The 24,357-nt window shown below is 49.3% G+C and overlaps 1 protein-coding gene across 1 annotated transcript in view; it reads left to right on the forward strand.

Annotated features, from left to right (window-relative positions):
• The first annotated feature begins 11,129 nt into the window (after positions 1–11,129).
• Positions 11,130–24,357, forward strand: part of PPL (periplakin) — an 82,862-nt gene continuing 69,634 nt past the window's right edge. The window contains exon 1 of the mRNA XM_083152704.1: positions 11,130–11,235. Coding sequence (XP_083008830.1) covers positions 11,171–11,235 — 65 coding nt within the window. The 5' untranslated portion in view covers positions 11,130–11,170. The remainder of the gene's footprint in view (positions 11,236–24,357) is intronic.

The following is a 24,357-nucleotide window of genomic DNA, read 5'->3' on the forward strand; positions in this document are numbered from 1 at the left end:
ACGCTCCTTCCCATTTGTGAGGCTGCGATTGTTATGCATCATCTGTAATAACCTTGGCAATATATAGAACTGTGAGTATAATTAAACAAACACCCGGCCTCACATTCCCTGGCATGGTCTGGGGCTTACTAATACATGGCAATATAAGCAACTGCTGCCTATACGGACACCAGTGCCCGAGAAGCCATCACTCACTAACATCTAACGCAGAGAGCTGCACCTATCTATCAATGTCTACATTAAAGAGGATCTATCTGTAAACATTATTATGGTTTGTGTTTGTTCTCAGTCCTCCAGCAGGCAGACTGGGAATCCACATAGTTCTCAAGATGCCAGCCAGGCGCACTACAAGTGAAAGACAGCCATGACTGGGAACATAACCGCACCACTCTCATAACACGCCCACTGAATGGACCATTTTTGGTCCCCACTTGCCCCTTCGCTGCTGAGGCAACTGCCGTAATTTGCGGCTCTTAGGGAAGGGGCGGAGCAACTATTATGCAAATTGCATAATTTTGCATCGTTTTAGCCCTGTCGCCTCGCCACAGACCCTCATATTGCAGCATTTGAATGGCATGGGGTGGCACTTGGGGATATAATCTCGTCCCCTTTGTGTGTCCTCTTCGGGCTTCTCCCAGAGATGAGATACCAAAAGTAGGCAGGCATGCTTTTTCGACCCATTTCTGATACCATCTGCCTAGATTGCAACAGCACAAATCAGGACTGGATGCACTGCAGAAATCAGGACTGGATGCACTGCAAAAATCAGGACTGGATGCACTGCAGATATCAGGACTGGATGCACTGCAGAAAATAGGACTGGGTGCACTGCAGAAATCAGGACTGGATGCACTGCAGAAATCAGGACTGGATGTACTGCAGAAATCAGGACTGGGTGCACTGCAGAAATCAGGACTGGATGCACTGCAGAAATCAGGACTGGGTGCACTGCAGAAATCAGGATTGGATGCACTGAAGAAATCAGAACTGGGTGCACTGCAGAAATCAGGACTGAATGCTCTGCACAAATCAGGACTGGATGCACTGAAGAAATCAGGACTGGGTGCACTGCAGAAATCAGGACTGGGTGCACTGCAGAAAGTGGGACTCTGAATGCTTGGAGTTATGTTATCTTGCTACAAGCTTTGATAAATCTCCCCCTGAAGCTACATCTTTTTTAAAACAAGTTATTTCTAGCATTAATATTAAACATTAATATAAAAAATGTAACTGTCATCATGGCCGCTGGTGATGGGGATGAAGGCCGCGCCCATGCTGTAACACAGCCGCATCCATAGGACACAGCATGTGCCTGCATGTACACTGTATGCATGTGTGTGTTTTCCTGAAGACACGTGGAAATGAAAATACCTAAAGGAAAACTGACATGTTGCAGACGTAATCTTATGCTTACATCTGAGTTTTACTATAGCTGCCAAACACAATCAGTCACATCACATGACAGCTGACAACCAATAAGGCATTTCCTTTCAGACAGGTACAAGCATAGGTGCCGATTTATGTTTTTGCTGGTGGGTGCCCAAGCCCAAAATATAGGGGAGTGGCTTCAAGGAGAAGGGGCATGACCACAAAATAATACCAATACGCAGCACAGTTGTCTTCAATATTCAAATTATTTTTACACATAACTTGTGGACCTGCAGCTGTTTCTCTATGATAACCGTACGTACCCCCATGCATGTGAATCCTGGGAAGATGCCTCTGTCAGCTGTTAATGGCGCTGGGCAGCATCTTTTATGCTGCAGCCGCCGGATCACTAAAGAGCAGATGGAATACACTCTTTCCGGCAGGAGCGGATCCAGGATAAAATACAGGGGGGCACTATGATAGAAGAGGGTTTAGGTGGGGGAGGGGCAGTGTTAGTGGTGCCAGTGTACATGCTAAGAGAGCGGCAGAGAGAGGGTGGGAATGGGATTAAAAATAGGCCCTGGCATTTAAAGTACGCAGGCCCACCATGGCGACAAAAGTGAAGGATGCAGTTGTGCGCTCGCGGAAGGCGCGCTCTGGAAAAGGGGTGTGGTCACTCAACAAGGGGCGTGTCCTTGAGTGTAGTGTACAACAACATATACAACTTCTACACATTATGCAACAAAATACTAGACTCCTTTATACTTGCCCCTTACACATTATGCCACATGGATTAAGCCAGAATTCACATAATGCCACACGGATTGAGCCAAAATTCACATAATGCCAAACAGATTAAGCCAAAATTCACAATACGCTTCATAAACAGGTACATTGTCCACCAAAGGCTCGCATTAAACATTTACACCATAATGTCCATTACACGTTAAGTTACACGCCATTATGTCCATTATGTGTTATGCCAAACACCATAATGCCTATTAAAAATTATGCTACATAAGTGCTGCTTATGCTCATTGCCAAGGGTTCCATGCTCGTTGCCATGTGGGATTACATGCTCATTGCCAAGGGGGATACATGCTCGCGGTAAATGGGGGACAGCCGCCATGCAGAAATGATAGCCACTGATAGTGGCAGAGCCTGGCTGTATTCCGAGCACTGCAGGTCCCGGCTATTTGAAATAATACCCCTTTCACACCAGAAAATGCATTCCCAGGTTGGCCCCTTTTACACCAGCCTCGTCCCTGCATTTTCTGGTGCGAGGGGGAGAGAACCCCCCCCACACCTTTAACCAGTTATCTTATTTAACCGGCTATATCTTCGGAACCAACTGACCAGGGGCTGGCTGGCAACTTTTAGCCTAGGGGGCAAGTCCAGAGCACTGGGCCATACCCACCATCCTCCTGGAAGCCCGAATACTTGTGCGCGCCGGAGGCGCGCCGAAAAATTAGGCGTGTGGCCTATCATAAGAGGGCGTGGCCTGTACCTTGATTTATTAGGCGTGTGGCCTTGAAAAATTAGGTGTGTGGCCTATCATAAGAGGGCGTGGCCTAACCTGTTTTGATCCTCCTATCCTGCCTCCGTTCCTACTTATCCTATTGTATTTCGTTCGTCCACCCACCTATTTTTAGTATGTTAACTCTTATGAGCAGGGCCCTCCTTCCTCACGTACTCACCCTACCTCATTACCTCACCTGTGCTCCTGTCCTGTTCTTCCCTTCCTCTACTTCATCTTCAGTCTCCTTGACAATTTTGACACCTACTTTTGAACTGATGCTGATTTTAGTTCTACCAGCTATACCCCTATTTATACTGTATCTTTCAACACACCCTGTACGTTACCTTGTAATTTGTTTTTTTGTTTGCTATGTACGGCGCTGCGGACACTTTGCGGCGCCTTATAAATAAACGTACTACTACTACTACTACTACTACTTGATTGTATTGTGTACCTGCAGATTGCACATTGTGATGCTAAATACACATTATGCCGCACACCTTGATGCCCATTGCACCCCATACTGTGATGGCAATTACCCAATGCTCCCCACACCGTAATGCCCATTACGCCATATACCATAATGCCCATTACACCGCACAATGTGATGTCCACCGTGCCAGATTTGCCCCCACAGTGCCAGATATTTCGCCACAGTGCCAAATACACATATGCCCCCACAGTGCCAGATATGCCCTCACAGTGCCAGAGACACATAATATGCCCCCACAGTGCCAGATACACATATGCCCCCACAGTGCCAGATATGCCCCCACAGTGCCAGAGACACATATGCCCCACAGTGCCAGATATGCCCCCACAGTGACAGATACACATATGCCCCCACAGTGACAGATATTCCGCCACAGTGCCAAATACACATATGCCCCCACAGTGCCAGATATTCCGCCACAGTGCCAAATACACATATGCCCCCACAGTGCCAGATATGCCCCCACAGTGCCAGAGACACATATGCCCCCACAGTGCCAGAGACACATAATATGCCCCCACCGTGCCAGATATGCCCCCACCGTGCCAGAGACACATATGCCCCCACAGTGACAGATATTCCCCACAGTGCCAAATACACATATACCCCCACAGTGCCAGAAATGCCCCCACAGTGCCAGAAACACATTTGCCCCACAGTGCCAGATTTTCCAACCAGCAACTCACCATTGTTGCTGTCTCTCCATCTGCTGCTGCTGCTGCTGCTGCTGGGCAGGGGGGGGGGTCTGGGTCCGACAGCCCTCCTGCTCCCCCTGGCCGCTTAGCCAGTCACAGGCTGCGGGCCGCGCTGGTCACCATCCACCTCCTCCAGGCAGCCCTGCTGCACTGGCTGCGGCTTCCAGAGCACGGCTGCGCAGGAGGGCTGCCTGTGCCTGGAGGAGGTGGATGGTGACTAGCACGGCCCGCAGCCAGTGACTGGCTAAGTGGCCCGGGGGGCACATGGCACCGTGCCCCCTGGCCCAGCCCGCCCCTGCAACTGACCCATTTACATGAGACAAGTATCATATTGAAGAACATTTGAGTGGGCTTTGAATGATTTTGGTCCAGTGAAACTGGAACGTTTGGTTCCAGAGTAATCTGCCCTCAAAGAACATGAACAGCCATGAAATTACATTTCAAAAATAAAAAAATCGTTTTCCTCGTAATATCTCTGGAACCCATTGACCGATATGAACCAGCCTGATATCATATTGAAGGCCCCGCGATTTGGAATTGAATGAGATCAATCGCAAGCTTCTGGGGGGGAACTCGCAGCTGTTGGAACCTGGTAGGGGTGGGAATTGACAGGTCCCATATTATCCTATGGGGAAAAAACGTTACAGCTTTGCCAGGCTATATCTCCTGTTCCCGGGCGGCTAGAGACGTTGGAAAGCCCTGGTCCTCAGCTACAATAAAATGACAGGGGGGGCATGTGCCCAGGTGCCCCCCCCCCCCCCCCCCTGAATCCGCCACTGCTTCCCGGCATACTGTTTGCCAGGTGGCAGGGCTGGCGATGCGGGTGCTGCAGCTGCAAATTAGCAAGTTAATATGGCGGCCCAGCAGCGGGACTCGGGCCCATGGGTGCTCATCAATTTCCGTGGGTGCTCGGGCCCTTGAGCACCCACAGAATCGGCACCTATGGGTACAAGCAAACTGCTGATTGGGTGACGTATTGGTAGTTTGGAACCAAATTCGCACCTCAATGCAGTACTATTAAATGAGACCAATTATACTGCATTTCCACTGACATATTAATCCCAGGTTTTTGCACATGAAAGCCGCACACCTACCCAGGATTTTTGTCAGTGGAAATGGGTACACAAAGTGACTTTGGAATTTTACTCGGTAATCAACGTTTTTTTTAGCGAGTAAAACCCAGGTAACGAGCTGTGGAAACAGCTATTAATTGGCTTGGGGCCCAACGAGAACTACATTAAGGCCTTTATTCAGATCTGATGGCAGTAAAAATTTGTTTGGAAAATGGGCAAAACCATGTGCACTGCAGGTGGGGCAGAGAGAGTTAGATTTGTGTGAGTTATTTTGTTTCTGTGCAGGATATATACTGGCTGCATTATTTTTACACTGCACTTTAGATTTCAGTATCAACACACTCCACCCAAATTTAACTCTCTTTGCACAAGTTACATCTACCCCACCTGCAGTGCACATGGTTTTGGTCATTTTCCAAACAAATTTGTACTGTGATCAGATCAGAATAAGGGCCTAAGTGTGTGATAAGCTGCACTATGAGCAGGTACCTCAGCCGCTCTGAGCTTTGGGATGAGAGTTGTTCACGTTCCCTAGCGATGACTCACACTGGCCGGTTCCACGTACAGTACATGTATGACCTGGGCAGAATCCTTCCCTCACTGAGCAGCACAAGATGTTGTTGTGACAGAGGAATGTGAGTTATTTGGTGTCAGAACAGAGAAGGGATTGGTCAGGACAATGTGGTTCATCTCAAAATGAACCTCGTTACTCCCACCATGCTCCTAGTTACAGCGGAGTATGTATCACTATCAGGCATTGGAGAGTGATGAAAAGGAGAGAGATAAAGTACCAGCCAATCAGCTTTTAGCTGCCATGTTACCGCATGCTTCCCAGTTCCTGCTGGAGACACCTGATGGGTATTCCCCCACAACCCCGGAAGAGTGGGCACTCGTCCCGCATTCTGCCCACTGCCTAGTGCAGGGATAAATACAGGGATTAATGTGGCCCCTGCATAGGGGGTGGGGTCCAACCACGCAGGGGCTAATAACATTATATTAGTTCCACCCCCTGTGCAAATAGGAACCAATTGCGGCCTAATGACATCACTAGTCTTGCCCCGCCTCCGTCACGCCAACCTGCTTCTCCTCTTCAGGCATCTCCAGAGAGGTAACATCCCCCCACATCCTAACCTTCCCCTCCGTGCAGCCTACCCCCCCCCCCCCACAGCCTAACCCCCCCCCCCCCACAGCCTAACCCTTATCCTACATTCCCCCCCCCCCCCAGAGTATAACCCTAATCCTACTGCAGCCTGAACATAACGCTCCCTCCCTGCCTAAACCTAAGCCCCCTCGCCTAACCCTAACCTACACCTGATACTTATATTCCCCATATCAGCTGTTGGGATTCCGGCATCAGTACTTAGGTGTCAGGATTCCAGCATCGGACTTCAGTTCTCTGGCATCCTAACCGCAGGGATGCCAACTACATCCTGGCCAATCTCCTGCAGCCAACTTCACTCTACTCTCTTCTATTTTCTGCTCTCTCTACTCTCCTCTCTGTTCTCTGCTCTCTCTACCCTCCTATATGCTCTCTGCTCTCTCTACCCTCCTCTCTATTCTCTGCTCTCTCTACCCTCCTCTCTATTCTCTGCTCTCTCTACTCTCCTCTCTGTTCTCTGCTCTCTCTACCCTCCTCTCTGTTCTCTCTACCCTCCTCTCTGTTCTCTGTTCTCTGCTCTCTCTACCCTCCTCTCTGTTCTCTGCGCTCTCTACCCTCCTCTCTGTTCTCTGCTCTCTCTACCCTCCTCTCTGTTCTCTGCTCTCTCTACCCTCCTCTATGCTCTCTTTCGTCTTGCCTCCTCTACGCTCTCTTCTCTCCTATACTGTCTTCTCAGTTCTCTGCTCTCTCTTCTCTGTCTTCTCTTTTTTATCGGCCCCCACCGATGCAGTATCGGCCGCCACTGATGCAGTATCGGCCGCCACTGATGCAGTATCGGCCCCCACTGATGCAGTATGTACTCTGGTGCCAGACCAGGAAGCAGGGGGATAGCGCATGTTATTACTCTGTGCCCAGCTCACACTACCATCATCCAGCCATGCATGTCATACTCCACCCATAGGGCGTGTCTAGTTCCATATATGGGTGTGTATGTGCTATGGGGCGGATCCAGGAAAAGATGCCGGGGGGAGGCACAACATGCTAGAGAAACAGGGGCTTACCGTTAACCGGTTGCGCACCGGAAAAGAGGCGTGGTCTTGCTAGAGGTGTGCCACTTTATGAGGGGTGTGGCCTCACGGGACATACTGTCCCTGCAAAACACATTCCTTATTTTTGTCACACATAAAATAAACAAGGCCATGAAATGTACATGCTTGTGTCATGCCATGCGTCTTGTCTCCTGGCCCAATCACCAATGGTGGGGGATTGCGCATGCGCAATAATGCACATGTGCAAACCCCCACAGCTAGCGCCTTCTGCGAATATTTCATTCGCCTGGGCGCTCGCTGCCTGATTGACAGGCAGGGGGTGATCCCGGGTGGGCACCCAGCGTTTCATGCGCACGCCCACAAAAAAAGTGGGTGCGCCCATAGAAATGCTGGACGGGCCTGTTGGAATGCAGGTGTGCCCTGCCTGCTGGGGGCGGACGTCTGACATCACATGACGTCAATAACCGCCTTCAAATCAGCCATCAGCATTCATCTAAAAAGTAAGCCTGCCGCCATCTCCTTCCTCATGATTGCAGCAGTCACAGCGTGATGTACGGGGCACATGTGTGTCCTCCTGCTGCGGCTGGCACCAATTAATTTACTAGTTATCAGCTGTTTGTGGAGCAGTAGGTCCTAATGCCCGCCGGCTCTAAAGAAGCTAATGACAAGGGTGTGTTGGTCCGTGCCCCCCCCCCCCCCCTGGATCCGCCACTGTATGTGCTAAATTGATTGTTGAGAGATCATTTCTGTATAACACTATTAACAATATATTTTGAAAAATAAATGTATTTATTTGAAATGATATGCTGTGATATTTTTTATTCTCACTTATCACAATATACATGATAATTAATGTGATGCCTATGCAATAAATTCCAAATGCAATTTAACCTTGTGTTAGTTCTCACTTCTCTGATCATCTCTTGGTAAAAAAAAAAAAAAAAACAACAAAAAAACAACAACAGATTTTAAAACTTTGTACTGTCCTTTTTGTGTGTTTAGCTAAAGACTAGATGGGTCAAGTGGTTCTTATCTGCTGGTACATTCTAGGTTTCTGTTAATAATAAAACATTGTAACCCTCAGCTCACACTACAGAGCATTAGCAGATGTTGACACTGCTGTTACACAGACCTCTGGTGCCGATCCTTAGTGCCCCCATAAACTACTGCGATATGGTCACTTTTCATCCGATTCCGAGCTTCTCAGAATGAGGGATCGGATGAAAAGTGGCCATATTGCAGGCCGGGTGAGTTGGTGGGTTATCTCGCACTAGTGGATGGGGGCCTTATTAATGAATATGCAAGAAGAGCTGCATACAACCTCCTGCCTGCACTCTACCCCCTGCCTGAATACCACCCCCTGCCTGCACAATACCCCCTGCCTGCACAATACCCCCTGCCTGCACAATACCCCCTGCCTGCATACGACCTCCTCCCTGCACACCACCTCCTGCCTGCATACCACCTCCTGCCTGCATACCACCCCCGCCTGCATACCACTCCCTGCCTGCATACCACCTCCTGCCTGCATACCACTCCCTGCCTGCATACCACCTCCTCCCTGCATACCACTCCCTGCCTGCATACCACCTCCTGCCTGCACACCACCCCCTGCCTGCACTCTACCCCCTGCCTGAATACCACCCTCTGCCTGCACAATACCCCCTGCCTGCACAATACCCCCTGCCTGCATACCACCTCCTGCCTGCATACCACCTCCTGCCTGCATACCACCCCCTGCCTGCATACCACCTCCTGCCTGCATACCACCCCCTGCCTGCATACCACCTCCTGCCTGCATACCAGCCCCTGCCTGCATTCCACCCCCAGCCTGCATACCACCCTCTGCCTGCATACCACCCCCTGCCTGCATGCCCCCTGCCTGCATACCACCTCCTGCCTGCATACCAGCCCCTGCCTGCATACCACCCCCTGCCTGCACAGCACCTCTTGCCTGCACACCACCTCCTCCATGCACACTACCCCCTGCCTGCACACCACCTACTGCCTGCATACCACCTCCTGCCTGCACACTACTCCCTGCCTGCACACTACCCCCTGCCTGCATACCACCTCCTGCCTGCATACCACCTCCCGTCTGCACACCACCTCCTGCCTGCATACCACCACCTCCTTGTACACTACCCCCTGCCTGCATACCACCTCCTGCCTGCACAGCATCTCCTGCCTGCACAGCATCTCCTGCCTGCATATCACCTCCTGCCTGCACACCACCCCCTGCTTGCATCCCACCCCCTGCCTGCATACCACCCTCTGCCTGCATCCCACCCTCTGTCTGCATCCCACCCTCTGCCTGCACACCACCTCCTTCCTGCAGTTGCGATTGGTAATACTGCCATGCTATCGCAGTTCTGTGACCATCTATCGCGAGGCTTAGGAAACTGCATATACTTCCACCTCCACCCCTGTCCTTTCCAGCAAATGCCTCTGCCTGTCAATCAGGCTTTGGCATTTCTGAGTTCCAATCGCAGCACTCATTCTGCACGTATGGAAGGGTCCGGCGCGTGCGCAAATCACTGCCCCTGCAAATTACCAGGTGGTCTCCTGCCTGCAATCAATAATTGGGAGTTTTGATTTATGATACAGGGCAGTAGGAGATAAGAACTTCAAACTGGACTTTCCCGCAGGATCTGGGAGGTAGGTAACCCTGTAGTAACTTCTACCTGGGACAGTTCTGCTGAACTTGGGAGAGATGACAGGTTTGTCCCGAGGACAAAGGAACAACATTAATTTGTCACTGATCTACATTTGCGGATGGCAGCCATAAATACACTTCCCGTATGAAGCGGGCCTGTGTCTATAGGATCCAGTACCAATGTGGGCGAGTGCCAGGTGACAGCACACAGGGCATACCTGCTCGCTGGGCAGCGAAATTCTATCAGCAGGTATGAATCAGGCCCTGGGAGAGACCATTTCCCACAATTCCAGTGCATACTGGGGCTTGGAATACCTGTGCGATCGCTCAGCGAGGGTTTTTTAACATCCTATTGTTCAGCAATGTCTATTTATGCATCTGTCACGCCAGGATAGAACCATGAATACATAAATGTTGACCAGCAGATGAATAAATGATTGCACACCGGGCCTGTCTCAGCGCAGTGTACTGTATATTAATGTGCTTGTGTAATAAATAAATAAAGGGTGTTTCCATCTATCATTTGCATAGTGATGTATTTGGGATGGGATCCCCCAGCAACGCACCTCTCTGTCCGTTGCCCCTTTGCTGTAGGGGCCCTTATGCCGGGGCCCACTCTAGAGACCCATCAGGTTCTGCAAGTTGTGGCGCTCACCTGGCCACTGTCCTGGGGATGAGTCACACAGTAAATCCTTCTGATGTTACTGGTGCATTTTAGGCTGTCAGAAGTGACCCCTCCTGTCTCTCTGGTATGTACCCCTCCCTCACCCAGCCTGGAGCTGTCATTGGAAACCACGCCTGTCCCTGCACATACGCCAGACACAGCACACACAGGATTAACCCTTCTCCTGCCGAATACACACTACACCACTGCAGAAGCAGGAGCTATTATGATGACGAGCAGGGTAGCAGGAGTGTAAGGGTTACAGTCAGAGCTGCATTAGGTGGCTGTGGGTCACTGTCACTGTATGAGGGGTGTAGCCTTGTGTGATTCCTCCTCCTCCCAGTCCCAGGTATTCCCAGCCCATCCAGATCACACCCCCTGCTACCTGCAGAGCAGGATCCCCAGGCCAGCCTCACTGACTACCTGCAGCTCCCACACTTGCAGCCAGCAGCAGCACCACCACCTAGGAGATACTCAGGACCTCAGCCCAGGGGTCCACAGCCTGCAGCAGCACCCCAGTCTCAGCAGCCTGCAATCCTGTGTGACCCAGAAACATGAGCTCCCTGTTTAAGAAACGGACCGTTGCCAAGTTCAGCCCAAGTGCCATACAGCCCAAATCGTGAGTAGCCAGTTACAGTATCTCTATGTACTATTCCCCCGACCCACCCACATTAGCCTCGCTGCTGTACAGTGCTACCCTGCAGCTGGTGGGATCATGTATGTACAGTGACACATAGTAACTCTCCCAAATTGCCCCCTTACCCGTATACATGGCATCACACCAACTCCTCTGCTCTATATAATCAGTGTATACTCCCCTGCTGTACAGTGCTACCCTGCAGCTGGTGGGATCATGCATGTACAGTGTCACAGAGTAACTCTCCCAAATTGCCCCCTTACCCCTATACAGTGCCATGGCATCACACCATCTCATCTGCTCTATATAATCAGTGTATACTCCCCTGCTGTACAGTGCTACCCTGCAGCTGGTGGGATCATGCATGTACAGTGACACATAGTAACTCTCCCAAAGTGCCCCCTTACCCGTACACAGTACCATGGCATCACACCATCTCATCTGCTCTATATAATCAGTGTATACTCCCCTGCTGTACAGTGCTACCCTGCAGCTGGTGGGATAATGCATGTACAGTGACACATAGTAACTCTCCCAAATTGCCCCCTTACCCGTATACAGTGCCATGACATCACACCATCTCATCTGCTCTATATAATCGGTGTACACTCACTAACTCCCCTGCTGTACAGTGCTACCCTGCAGCTGGTGGGATCATGCATGTACAGTGACACATAGTAACTCTCCCAAAGTGCCCCCTTACCCGTATACAGTGCAATGGCATCAAACCAACTCCTCTGATCTATATACGCAGTGTACACTCCCCTGCTGTACAGTGCTACCCTGCAGCTGGTGGGATCATGCATGTACAGTGTCACAGAGTAACTTTCCCATAGTACAGTTATTATACTGTCCCACTCTCAGCCCCTGCACTGTAACATGATCCCCTAACAGAATGATATACTAGTGGGCTCGTGTGTCTTCCATTTGCATCTAATGCAATTCTCCGAGATCTACTGGGGTCAAATTGATTCTATTGTATGTACTATTCTGGTAATAAGAGATCTAGTAGGCTCAGCCATTACCCAATACACTATGCTGAGATCTAGTAGGCTCAGCCGTTACCCAATACACTATGCTGAGATCTAGTAGGATCAGTCGTTACCCAATACACTGTGCTGAGATCTAGTGGGCTCAGCCCTTACCCAATACACTATACTGAGATCTAGTAGACTCAGCCGTTACCCAATACACTATGCTAACATCTAGTAGGCTCAGCCATTACCCAATACACTATGCTGAGATCTAGTAGGCTCAGCCGTTACCCAATACACTATGCTGAGATCTAGTAGGCTCAGCCGTTACCCAATACACTATGCTGAGATCTAGTAGGCTCAGCCGTTACCCAATACACTGTGCTGAGATCTAGTGGGCTCAGCCGTTACCCAATACACTATACTGAGATCTAGTAGGCTCAGCCGTTACCCAATGCACTATGCTGAGATCTAGTAGACTCAGCTGTTACCCAATACACTATGCTGAGATCTAGTAGGCTCAGCCGTTACCCAATACACTATGCTGAGATCTAGTAGGCTCAGCCATTACCCAATACACTATGCTGAGATCTAGTAGGCTCAGCCGTTACCCAATACACTGTGCTGAGATCTAGTGGGCTCAGCCGTTACCCAATACACTATGCTGAGATCTAGTAGGCTCAGCCGTTACCCAATGCACTATGCTGAGATCTAGTAGGCTCAGTTGTTACCCAATACACTATGCTGAGATCTAGTAGGCTCAGCCGTTACCCAATACACTGTGCTGAGATCTAGTGGGCTCAGCCGTTACCCAATACACTATGCTAAGATCTAGTGGGCTCGGTCCTTACCCAATACACTATGCTGAAATATACTGGGCTCAGCCGTTACCCAATACACTATACTAAGATCTAGTAGGCTCAGCCGTTACCCAATGCACTAGGCTGAGATCTAGTAGGCTCAGCCCTTACCCAATATACTATACTGAGATCTAGTAGGCTCAGCCATTACCCAATATACTATACTAAGATCTAGTAGGCTCAGCCCTTACCCAATATACTATACTGAGATCTAGTAGGCTCAGCCGTTACCCAATACACTATGCTGAGATCTAATTTACCCAGTCCTTACCCAATACACTGTTCTGACATCTAGTGGGCTCAGCCATTACCCAATACACTATACTGAGATCTAATGGGCCCAGTCCTTACCCAATACACTGTGCTGACATCTAGTGGGCTCAGCCGTTACCCAAAGCACTATGCTGACATCTAGTGGGGTCAGTCCTTACCCAATACACTATACTGAGATCTAGTTGGGTCAGTCCTTACCCAATACACTATGCTGAGATCTAGTGGGCTCGGCCCTTACCCAATACACTATGCTGAGATCTAGTGGGCACTGCCATTACCCAACACATTAAGCTGAGATCTAATGGGCTCGGCCCTTACCCAATACACTATGCTGAGATCTAGTGGGCTCTGCCGTTACCCAATACACTATGCTGAGATCTAATGGGCTCGGCCCTTACCCAATACACTATGATGAAATCTAGTGGGCTCAGCCGTTACCCAATACACTATACTGAGATCTAGTAGGCTCAGCCGTTACCCAATACACTATACTGAGATCTAGTAGGCTCAGCCATTACCCAATACACTATACTGAGATCTAGTAGGCTCAGCCGTTACCCAATACACTATGCTGAGATCTAGTAGGCTCAGCCATTACCCAATACACTATGCTGAGATCTAGTGGGCTCAGCCGTTACCCAATACACTATGCTGAGTTCTAGTGGGCTCGGCCCTTACCCAATACACTATGATGAGATCTAGTGGGCTCAGTCGTTATATACAAAATACACTCTACTGAGACCTAGTGGTCTTAATCTCTATCTAATACAATATTCTGAGATCTAGTGGATTCACACTGCGGCTTAAAAGGGATAAAATGGAGAGTAATAAACCACCACCCAATAGGCTCCTAACTGCCATTCTATGGGCTGGGTTTAAAAATATGAAGGTTATAAGCTGAGTGGTTGGTGGTTTATCACTCTCCATTTTATCACTTTTCTCGTACATCCCACCCCATGTCTGGTACAGGCCTGGCCAATCTGTGGATCTCCAGCTGTTCTGAAACTATAAGTCCCAGCATACCCTGCCACAGTTTTGCCATTAGGGAATACTAAAACTGTGGCAGGCATGATGATGCTGGGACATGTAGTTTCACAGCAGCTAGAGAGCCACAGGTTCCCCACGCCTGATCCATTACATTGGTACTGTCTACGGAGTTGCCAACCCTTAATAACACTTTTACTGACTGTTTTATAGCGATGTATTGTCATATGTCAGTCTTACTGACACAACATTGAGCGACTGAAATTTGTGGTGTCCAGTGCTGAAAATACTGGGATCTTGTGTCCGGTGCTGGTTATACTGGGTTCTGTTGTCCGTTGCTGGTTGTACTGGGTTCTGTTGTCCGCTGCTGGTTTTACTGGTTCTCTTGTACTGATGCTGCTGGTTGTACTGGTTCTCTTGTACTGATGCTGCTGGGTTGTAGTGCACGGATTCGGTATGAAATCCCGGCGGTGAAAATACAGACAGCTATTGACCGACGGTCAAAATACCGACATTTAAAATTCCGTCATGGTCAAAATCCCGACATTTAAAATCCCGACAAGGTCAAAATACTGACATATAGAATGTAGACAGGTGAAAAAGTCAACATGACTTTCAGTCGACAGGTCGCGAGGTCGACATGGGTTTTTTCACTGTTTTATTTTTACCCGAATGTCGACACAGACGACATGGACACAGTGGGAAGTCAGCTGCAGCCCCTCGCATCGCTCGCGATGCTTCAGGCAAGGTGCTTTGCTGCACTCGGCACACTATTTTATTCTCCCACCAAGCCCTAGTGGATGGTAGGGCATGAAATATCGCCTGTCGGCACATGTCGGGTCAAAAAACAGTGAAAAAACCCATGTCGACCTCGCGACGTGTTGACCGAAAGTCATGTTGACTGTTTCACCTATCTACATTCTATCTGTCGGTATTTTGACCTTGTTGGGATTTTGACCATGTCGGGATATAAATGTCGGTATTTTGACCTTGTCGGGATCTTGACCGTCGGGATTTTGACTGCATCCCGTAGTGCACCAGACCTGGTTGGATTAGTAACATGTAGGGTTTATATTATTATCTGTAATGAGAGTATATCTGACTAATCTTTGTTGAAGCTTGGAAACAGACTCTTCATTGTCCTTCCTTTGTGATACAATATAATTATTCCTAATGAGTGCAAGCTCTGTTGTACAGATAATCGGAGCTGCAAGCGACGTGGGCACCATCTGTTCTGTTTCCCCCACCCAGATACGTTCTTTGGGGTAAATATACTTATGTTTCTAGGATGCAGTAGAGAAATATGGACAGCATCTGGTTGCTATGGGCAGTGTCACATCTCTGAGTATCACCTGTATGTATGAAATAGGGACAACAGCAGATATCTGGGCAGTCACAGCCTTCACAGAAACCTAGGCAGTCATATTTATCAAGCTCTGGAATGCCAAATATTCCAGAGTTTGGCCCCGCAGTGCCATCTGAAGATGACGTTGTGCTACTGTAGTCTATGGGCTGCACCTTGCAGTACCAGCGGCAGAGGATCCCATCCTTATATGCTCAGTATTCATGATCCCATCCAAGGGCGTAACTACCATAGGTGCAAGAGGTGCAGCTGCTATGGGGCCCAGAGCTGAAGGGGCCCATATTTACTGTCTAAGTAATATGTTTTACATATATTTATTACCATCAGTCGCTAAATAATGGCCCTTACAAACTTTTGCTTTTGGGCCTATGAATAGCTACTTATGCCACTGATATGCTCAGCATTCCCGATCCCATCCTAATATGCTCAGCATTCCCGGTCCCATCCTACTATGCTCAGCATTCCCGGTCCCATCCTACTATGCTCAGCATTCCCGATCCCATCCTAATATGCTCAGCATTCCCGGTCCCATCCTACTATGCTCAGCATTCCCGGTCCCATCCTACTATGCTCAGCATTCCCGGTCCCATCCTACTATGCTCAGCATTCCCGTTTCCATCCTAATATGCTCAGCATTCCCGGTCCCATCCTACTATGCTCAGCATTCCCGATCCCATCCTAATATGCTCAGCATTCCTGGTCCCATCCTACTATGCTCAGCATTCCCGGTCCCATCCTACTATGCTCAGCATTCCTTGGTCCCATCCTACTATGCTCAGTATTCCCGATCCCATCCTAATATGCTCAGCATTCCCGATCCCATCCTAATATACTCAGCATTCCCAATCCCATCCAAATATGCTCAGCATTCCCGATCCCATACTAATATGCTCAGCATTCCCGATCCCATCCTAATATGATCTAATTGTTATTATTTGTTTTGCAGTAATGAAGTAGGAGTAATAAATAGAATATTATTACATCTGGCAGCAGCTGGTGATGACATCATCTCTGAGTGCCTGGAATGCTGTTTTCCCTATGCAGGGAAAGGGGGTGCCGGACGCGGTCCCAACAGTCGGGATCCCGACAGTCATGTACCCGACTTCGGGATCCCTACTGTTAAAACGCAGACAGACAGGTGGCCGACGGCCACCCGCTATTCACCCTCGTGGGGGTCCACGACCCCCATAGAGGGAGAATGGAATAGGCGGCGAGCATAGTGAGCCTGCAAGGGGCTTTGTTGCACTCACCATGCTGTCTGAGTCCGGGCAGTCGGGATCCCAACGTCGGGCTAATGACTGTCGCGATCCCAACTGTCGGTACCCTATACCACACCCGGGAAAGGGAAGTGGTTATCTGTTCACACTGCCCGTAACCCAGGGGGCTAGGTTTAGGCTGCAGAAAGGAAGGGTTAGATTTCTGGAGAGGGGGGGGGGGGTTAGGGTTAGGCTGCCAGGAAGGGTTAGGGGAGGGAAGGGATGGGGTTAGAATATTTGGTACTCTTTACCTAGAAGGGCGCCAGCGATTGAAATCGCGGTCGTCGGGGGTAAAAATCGCGGGTAAATCGGGATGGCCGCGATGCCCGCGATGACCGCGATTTTTCCATAGGGAACAATGTTAAAAAGGCTGATTGACCGCGATTTTACTGTTAAATGGCTCAATGGACCCGATTTGGCCATAGGAATCAATGTTAAATGGGCCACAGAGCCCATTAACCCTTAAATGTCCCCCCCAATTTTTAACGCCACCCCACGATCCACGTGAACCCGAAGCGTGGCGAGCGCAGCGAGCCCGCGAGGGGCGGCGGTACGCGTCCTCCGACCTTTTCATGCCCTACTATCCACTAGGGCGTGGAGTGAGAATATAATAGTGTGGTGAGCGCAGCGAGCCACCGAGCCCGAAGCGTGGCGAGCGCAGCGAGCCCCGCGAGGGGACGCGGATACCTTCACAGGTAGACGCGTCCCCTCGCGGGCTTCACAGGTGTCGGCGTCGCCACGGACACCTGTGAAGCCCGCGAGGGGACGCGTATAACTGTGAAGGTATCGGCGTCCCCTCGCGGGGCGCGCTGCGCTCGCCACGCTTCGGGCTCGGTGGCTCGCTGCGCTCGCCACACTATTATATTCTCACTCCACGCCCTAGTGGATAGTAGGGCATGAAAAGGTCGGAGGACGCGTACCGCCGCCCCTCGCGGGCTCGCTGCGCTCGTCACGCTTCGGGTTCACGTGGATCGTGGGGTGGCGTTAAAAATTGGGGGGGACATTTAAGGGTTAATGGGCTCTGTGGCCCATTTAACATTGATTCCTATGGCCAAATCGGGTCCATTGAGCCATTTAACAGTAAAATCGGGTCCATCGCGCCTTTTAACATTGATTCCTATGGGAAATCGGGAGCATCGCGTCGTGGGCATCGCGGGTACATTTATGGCCGGCCGCGACGCGACCGACCAGATTTCCATGTTTAACATGGGTTTCAATGGGAAATCGCGGTCATCGCGTCGGTCGCGTCGCGGGCACACATAAATGTACCCGCGATGCCCGCGACGGGCGCCCTTCTAGGTAAAGAGTACCGAATATTTACCCCAAAACTGTCAGGATAATGATGGCTACTATAGACATAACGATGGTTTCTTCAGTATGTTATACTGCTGACATATACAGTGACCTGGAATGTCGGCTTCCTCTCATTTCCACCCAGAAACAGTTTGGGCCTGATTCTGAGGCAGCCGCGTCTTTTGCTGCAGTCTCGTTTGCGTCTTTTTGCTAATGCCAGTGAGATTTTCACTCAACTGAGACATCCACCTGCAGCATCCTAGAAGAGTGAATTTCCATTTCCACTTAAGGCCCCCATACACCATGCGACTTCTCCGAGGGCATCTAATTCTACCCCCCCCCCCCCATGTGCCACCCGGGAGGCTCACATGCGATTTGGCACTTGATGTGCCATTTTTACATGTATCTAAAGACTCCCGGGGAGCAGCAGCAGGGGCAGGAGAATTGAAAAAAAAATAAAAAATTACATAATGGGCAGTTGCTGACTGGTCAATCATTGGCTAACCTATTAATTTGAATGTTTTTTTTTTTTTTTTTTTTTTTTTTTTTTTTCAAATCCCCTGCCCGCCTGCCACCGCTCACCGTACCTGCAGATAGGTGTGTGCCACCAGTTCGGCACCGCTGGCACACACCTACGGATGGAATCGGACTTGATATATCTCAGGTGCTAAAAACCCCTGCAATATGCCGCTGATGGGCCCGATTTATCTTATGTTCTGCAGGTCCGACCTCCAACTCCGACCTGATGCCCACAGAACACGCATCGGATCAGATGTCATATATATATGCAATTTGGGCAAATGTCAACCAATTTTTCAGTCAGATCCGCCGGAATCGGGTAAAATCCGGCGACACCTCCACCGCACCTATGGCAGGAGCAATTTCCCTGTCTGAGTATGGCCTTCTGGGTGAGAGGCTCTACGTCTTTGTATGCAGTTGCTTTCAGCGTCACACCAATAACGCTTGCATCCCATGGGTCAGTATAGGCCCTCTGGACAGTGTAGACTCTTGTACAGAACTACACTTGCCCTATGTGCTGTCTCTGCTGCCCATTGTTCCTCATGGTGCTCCCGGCCCAGTGTTCTGAGAGAAGGAAGAATGGTAAGTGGGTGTGGATGAGACTGTATCCTTCATTCATCACAGTGAGGCATGTTGTGTAACTGAGGTGTGGACCCGAGTGTAGTGTGTGATGATGTGCGACTTGGGAATGTCAGTGCTATCTATAACCACTGTGTATAGAGAGACTCATGCATGCTGGCAGTTCATAATGTTCGGTTGAATGAAATCTCAGTATCACATGTTAATCCTGCGAAACTATCCAGCGATATGTTCAGTGTGTCCCCAGTGCTGTTTCCTAGTGTCTCCTTCTCTACAATAGGCTTTTCTTTTATTCAATGTTCCCCTCTATTTCTCTCCATCCTCTTACCCGATCTCTCTCTTCCCCCTCTTTCTCCAGCTCCCTCTTCTCTGTCTTATTCCATCTCTCCCTCCTCCCTCTTAAGGTCCATGCACACTGGGCGATTATGACCGATATCATCGCTGGGGGGTGATACCAGCAGATGATTGGCTTTCCCGGTGATGATGCTGGAGCTGCTCAGGCCCAGTGTGTATGAACCTTTATTCTAGTTCTCTTCCCCCTCTTACTCCATCTCTTTTTCCCCTCTTACTCTTTATCCATCTATTCCACCTCACCTGTTCGCTGTCATGAGAACTCACATTTATTATGCAGAGTACTATTACCAATCAGGGGTGCCGATTTGTGTTTTTGCTGGAGGGTGCTCAGGGAGGTGTGGCCTCCTGAGGGGGGCATGTCATTTGGGGAGGGGGTGTGGCCCTGCAGTGTGCTGGCCTGGGCGGTCCTGTGTCATGGTGTGCAGTGGCTAGTGCTGCACACTGTATACACGGCACATGGTGTGTGCTTGCCTCCCACTGTGGGCACACATGCTGCACGGAGAGGGCGGTGTGTGTACGGGGAGAGCACACACTGGGCAGCACGCTTGCTGCACCCTGCCTGTTGGTTGTTGCTCGCCAGGCGGCAGGTTCGGTGGTGTGGGTGCAGCGGACACGAATCAGCAGGTGGATGTGGCCTGGCAGTGGCACTTAGGAGGTTGCAGGCCAGTGGGTGCTCATAGTTATCTGTGGGTGCTCTGGCCCTTGAGCACCCACAGAATCGGTGCCTATGTTACCAATAACTGTATTCTTTTCATCCTATCTATTGTATATCTTGGGACATCCCCTCCGTTTCCCCTTTTTATATGTTGCCTGTGCGTGTCTGTTTTCCTTTATTCTATACTGTTATATATGTTTGACTGTGGATAATGCTGATGTTGTTATTGGTTGATTTTAAGCAGTTTCTGTGTTTTCATCATAATGTGGTAAATATGGGAACAAGTGTTCGGAGACTGTAGATGTGTGCTCTGCCGGGATTCATTACTGACACAGTTGGGAGAGGTCAAAGTTCATACTATTATTACATTACAACATGATGACATCATTTATATAAATCCTCAGCTTTTATTTATATCGCTACAGATATAATTAAAATCAATGTAGTAATTATCCAGAGGGATTTATTTCTGTAGATAACCCTACAATCTAAACAGTCTCTTCTTGATCTTTAACAGTAGTCGTAATAGGAGATGACCATGTAAGTAACAATAACCAATGCGTTTCGTCTCGTACCTGACTTCATCAGGGGTTAAACCTTCAAGTTGGGTTATCTATAATACCTTGACTCTAAAGGCCCATACACACTGGGAGACTTTGAGCTGAAAGTCGCTCAAAACACCCAGTTGAGCGGCTTTCAGCTCAAAGCCGCCCAGTGTGTATGGCCCGGCAATGAGCGGTGAGCGCTGCTGCGCGCTCCCTCAACATCGCCGGGAAAGCCGTTCATCTGCTGGTTATACCAGCACATGAGCGGCTTTCAGGATGGCTTTCCATAGAGCTCTGCTATGCAACGCCGTCCTGCCCCCCTCCGCCGGCGCCGGGCAGGGGGAAAGCCGCTCAGGGTGTATGCAACTATCGCTGTCTATACACGCTAGGCATAGTCGCCCAGTGTGTATGGACCTTTAGGTAGTTTAAAACAATAATAAGAAGGACCCCTATATAGGGCATCTCCAAAATTGTTGAGCGATGATATAAAACAATGATATAAAAGAAACTTCAGCACATCCAATTGGTGTTCTATTAGTGCTTAGATAATACGTGTAGAGATCAGTAACAACAACCCGTCCTCTGGGGTGACAACCTGCAAGTAACACAATGCCTATTTCCTTATAGATTGTGAGCTTGAGAGCAGGGCCCTCCTACCTTTGTTACTGTTTGTAACTACCCAGTTTATGTATCACTGTTTCCAATTGTAAAACGCAATGGTATATGTTGTGCTCAATAAGAAACTGTTAAATAAATTAATAATATTAATAATAAATAAATGAATAAATAAGATGTGGGTAAAGAGGATCGCTAGTAAGAGAGCTGTAATTGAAGTGTGAGAGAAGAAGGCTGTCAGAACATAAGGAAAGAGGGCCCTGCTCCAAGGAGCTTACAGTCTACTATCACTGAGAAGTGATAGATTGTAAGCTTGCGAGCAGGGCCTTCCTACCTCTTTGTCAGTTTGTTTAATCACTTTCCAATTGTAAAGCGCAACGGAATATGCTGCGCTATATAAGAAACAGTAAATAATAGCGGCGAGCAGCAGCCAGAAGTTCCAGGCCCAAAATACTAATATACAAAGGGGGCATACCTGTAACCCATGGTATGCCCCCTCACCGTCAGTGTATTAGGGTATCAATCACACCTATTGTACTGAGAGAGATCCCAGCTGCTGTCTATGATTGGAGTCACACTTGGGTGTGTGACGGTGGCTGATCTCTGGGTGTGATAGTGGAGAGAGGATGGTACATAGGAAATGTGTGAATGAATAATAGTATTGTGGGGACACCTCCCTTGCTGTGTGCGGGGATTAACAAGCAGGGAGTCTAGAAAGATGAAACCAAGACGTGTTAGTTATTTGTTATGAAGCTGAGAGCTTCTTTGTATGTACGGTAATAAGAGATTATTATACTGTCTGCATGCATTGGAGGATAATGGTTACGTATCCCAGTTACTCATATGCTGGATACCCGGGGGCTTCTCCTGCTGCTCTTGTCACACGATCCCTGCCCACCCACGGACTTTATCAGTCGGTTTTGAAATAGACCAATGTGCCGCAACCATGTGCAGACCTCATAATAATCCTGCCTAACCGGATGCACACAGTGGTAGACAAAGTCGTCAGTCATATGGCCAGAGCGCGTGTGAGGTAACTGATCATCTCTCACCTTCACACAGCAATACAAGCTCAGCAGTGGCTTCCACGGGCCTAACGCTTGCAGCGCCAGTTGCCGGGTGGTTTCCACAGACATCTGGATGGCAGCGTAAGTGGCTCAGCACGGCTTAACATTGTGCAAGTCCCTGGTACCTGATGTCTCCATGTAGGCCTTGTATTTCTCAGTATCAGCGGGTCCCTGGTACCTGACGTCTCCATGTAGGCCTTGTGTTTCTCAGTCTCAGCAGGTCCCTGGTTCCTGATCTCTCCATGTAGGCCTTGTATTTCTCAGTCTCAACAGGTCCCTAGTACCTGACTTCTCCATGTAGGCCTTGTGTTTCTCAGTCCCAGCAGGTCCCTAGTACCTGACTTCTCCATGTAGGCCTTGTATTTCTCAGTCTCAGCAGGTCCCTGGTTCCTGACTTCTCCGTGTAGGCCTTGTATTTCTCAGTCTCAGCAGGTCCCTGGTTCCTGACTTCTCCGTGTAGGCCTTGTATTTCTCAGTCTCAGTGGGTCCCTGGCAATGTTCCCTCTAATTTTACGAAGTCTGTGTGCGGCAAAAGATTTTGGCTGTGCAACTTTGGAAGGAAATTTAAATATTTGTGCGTCACTTATATATAACTGGAAAATGACATTCAGCATTTGTGTTAACTTTACTTCAAAATGATATTAAACATTTAATCATTCAAAACACAGCACACAATGTAGTTAATGGGTGAAACACAAATTAATTCAGTCCACAACTGCAAAAAGGGACCACTGCTGCTTTGTGCGCTCTGTTGTAATTCCTGTGCGCACACTTGTCGAGTTGTGTGCGCGCGCACGCGCGCACAGCTTAGAGGGAACACTGGTCCCTGGTACCTGACTTCTCCATGTAGGCCTTGTATTTCTCAGTCTCAGTGGGTCCCTGGTACCTGACTTCTCCATGTAGGCCTTGTATTTCTCAGTCTCAGCAGGTCCCTGGTACCTGACTTCTCCATGTAGGCCTTATATTTCTCAGTCTCAGTGGGTCCCTGGTACCTGACTTCTCCATGTAGGCCTTGTGTTTCTCAGTCTCAGCAGGTCGCTGGTACCAGGCTTTCCCTTTAGGCCTTGTGTTTCTCAGTCTCAGCAGGTCCCTGGTACCTGACTTCTCCATGTAGGCCTTGTGTTTCTCAGTCTCAGCAGGTCCCTGGTACCTGACTTCTCCTTGTAAGCCTTGTGTTTCTCAGTCTCAGCAGGTCCTTGGTACCTGACGTCTACATGTAGCCCTTATATTTCTCCGTCCCATGGCGTCCCTGGTTCCTGACTTCTCCATGTAGGCCTTATATTTCTCAGTCTCAGCTGGTCCCTGGTACATGACTTCTCCATGTAGGCCTTGTATTTCTCAGTCTCAGTGGGTCCCTGTTACCTGACTTCTCCATATAGGCCTTGTATTTCTCAGTCTCAGCGAGTCCCTGGTACCTGACTTCTCCATGTAGGCCTTGTATTTCTCAGTCTCAGTGGGTCCCTGGTACCTGACTTCTCCATTTAGGCCTTGTATTTCTCAGTCTCAGCACATCCCTGGTACCTAACTTATCCGTGTAGGCCTTACATTTCTCAGTCTCAGCGGGTCCCTGGTACCGGACGTCTCCATGTAGGCCTTGTATTTCTCAGTCTCAGCTCATCCCTGGTACCTAACTTCTACATGTAGGCTTTATATTTCTCAGTCTCAGCGGGTCCCTGGTACCTGACTTCTCCATGTAGGCCTTGTATTTCTCAGTCTCAGTGGGTCCCTGGTTCCTGACTTCTCCATGTAGGCCTTGTATTTCTCAGT

Source organism: Crinia signifera, chromosome 7 (genome assembly GCF_055691185.1).
Source record: "Crinia signifera chromosome 7, ASM5569118v1, whole genome shotgun sequence".
Taxonomy (NCBI): domain Eukaryota; kingdom Metazoa; phylum Chordata; class Amphibia; order Anura; family Myobatrachidae; genus Crinia; species Crinia signifera.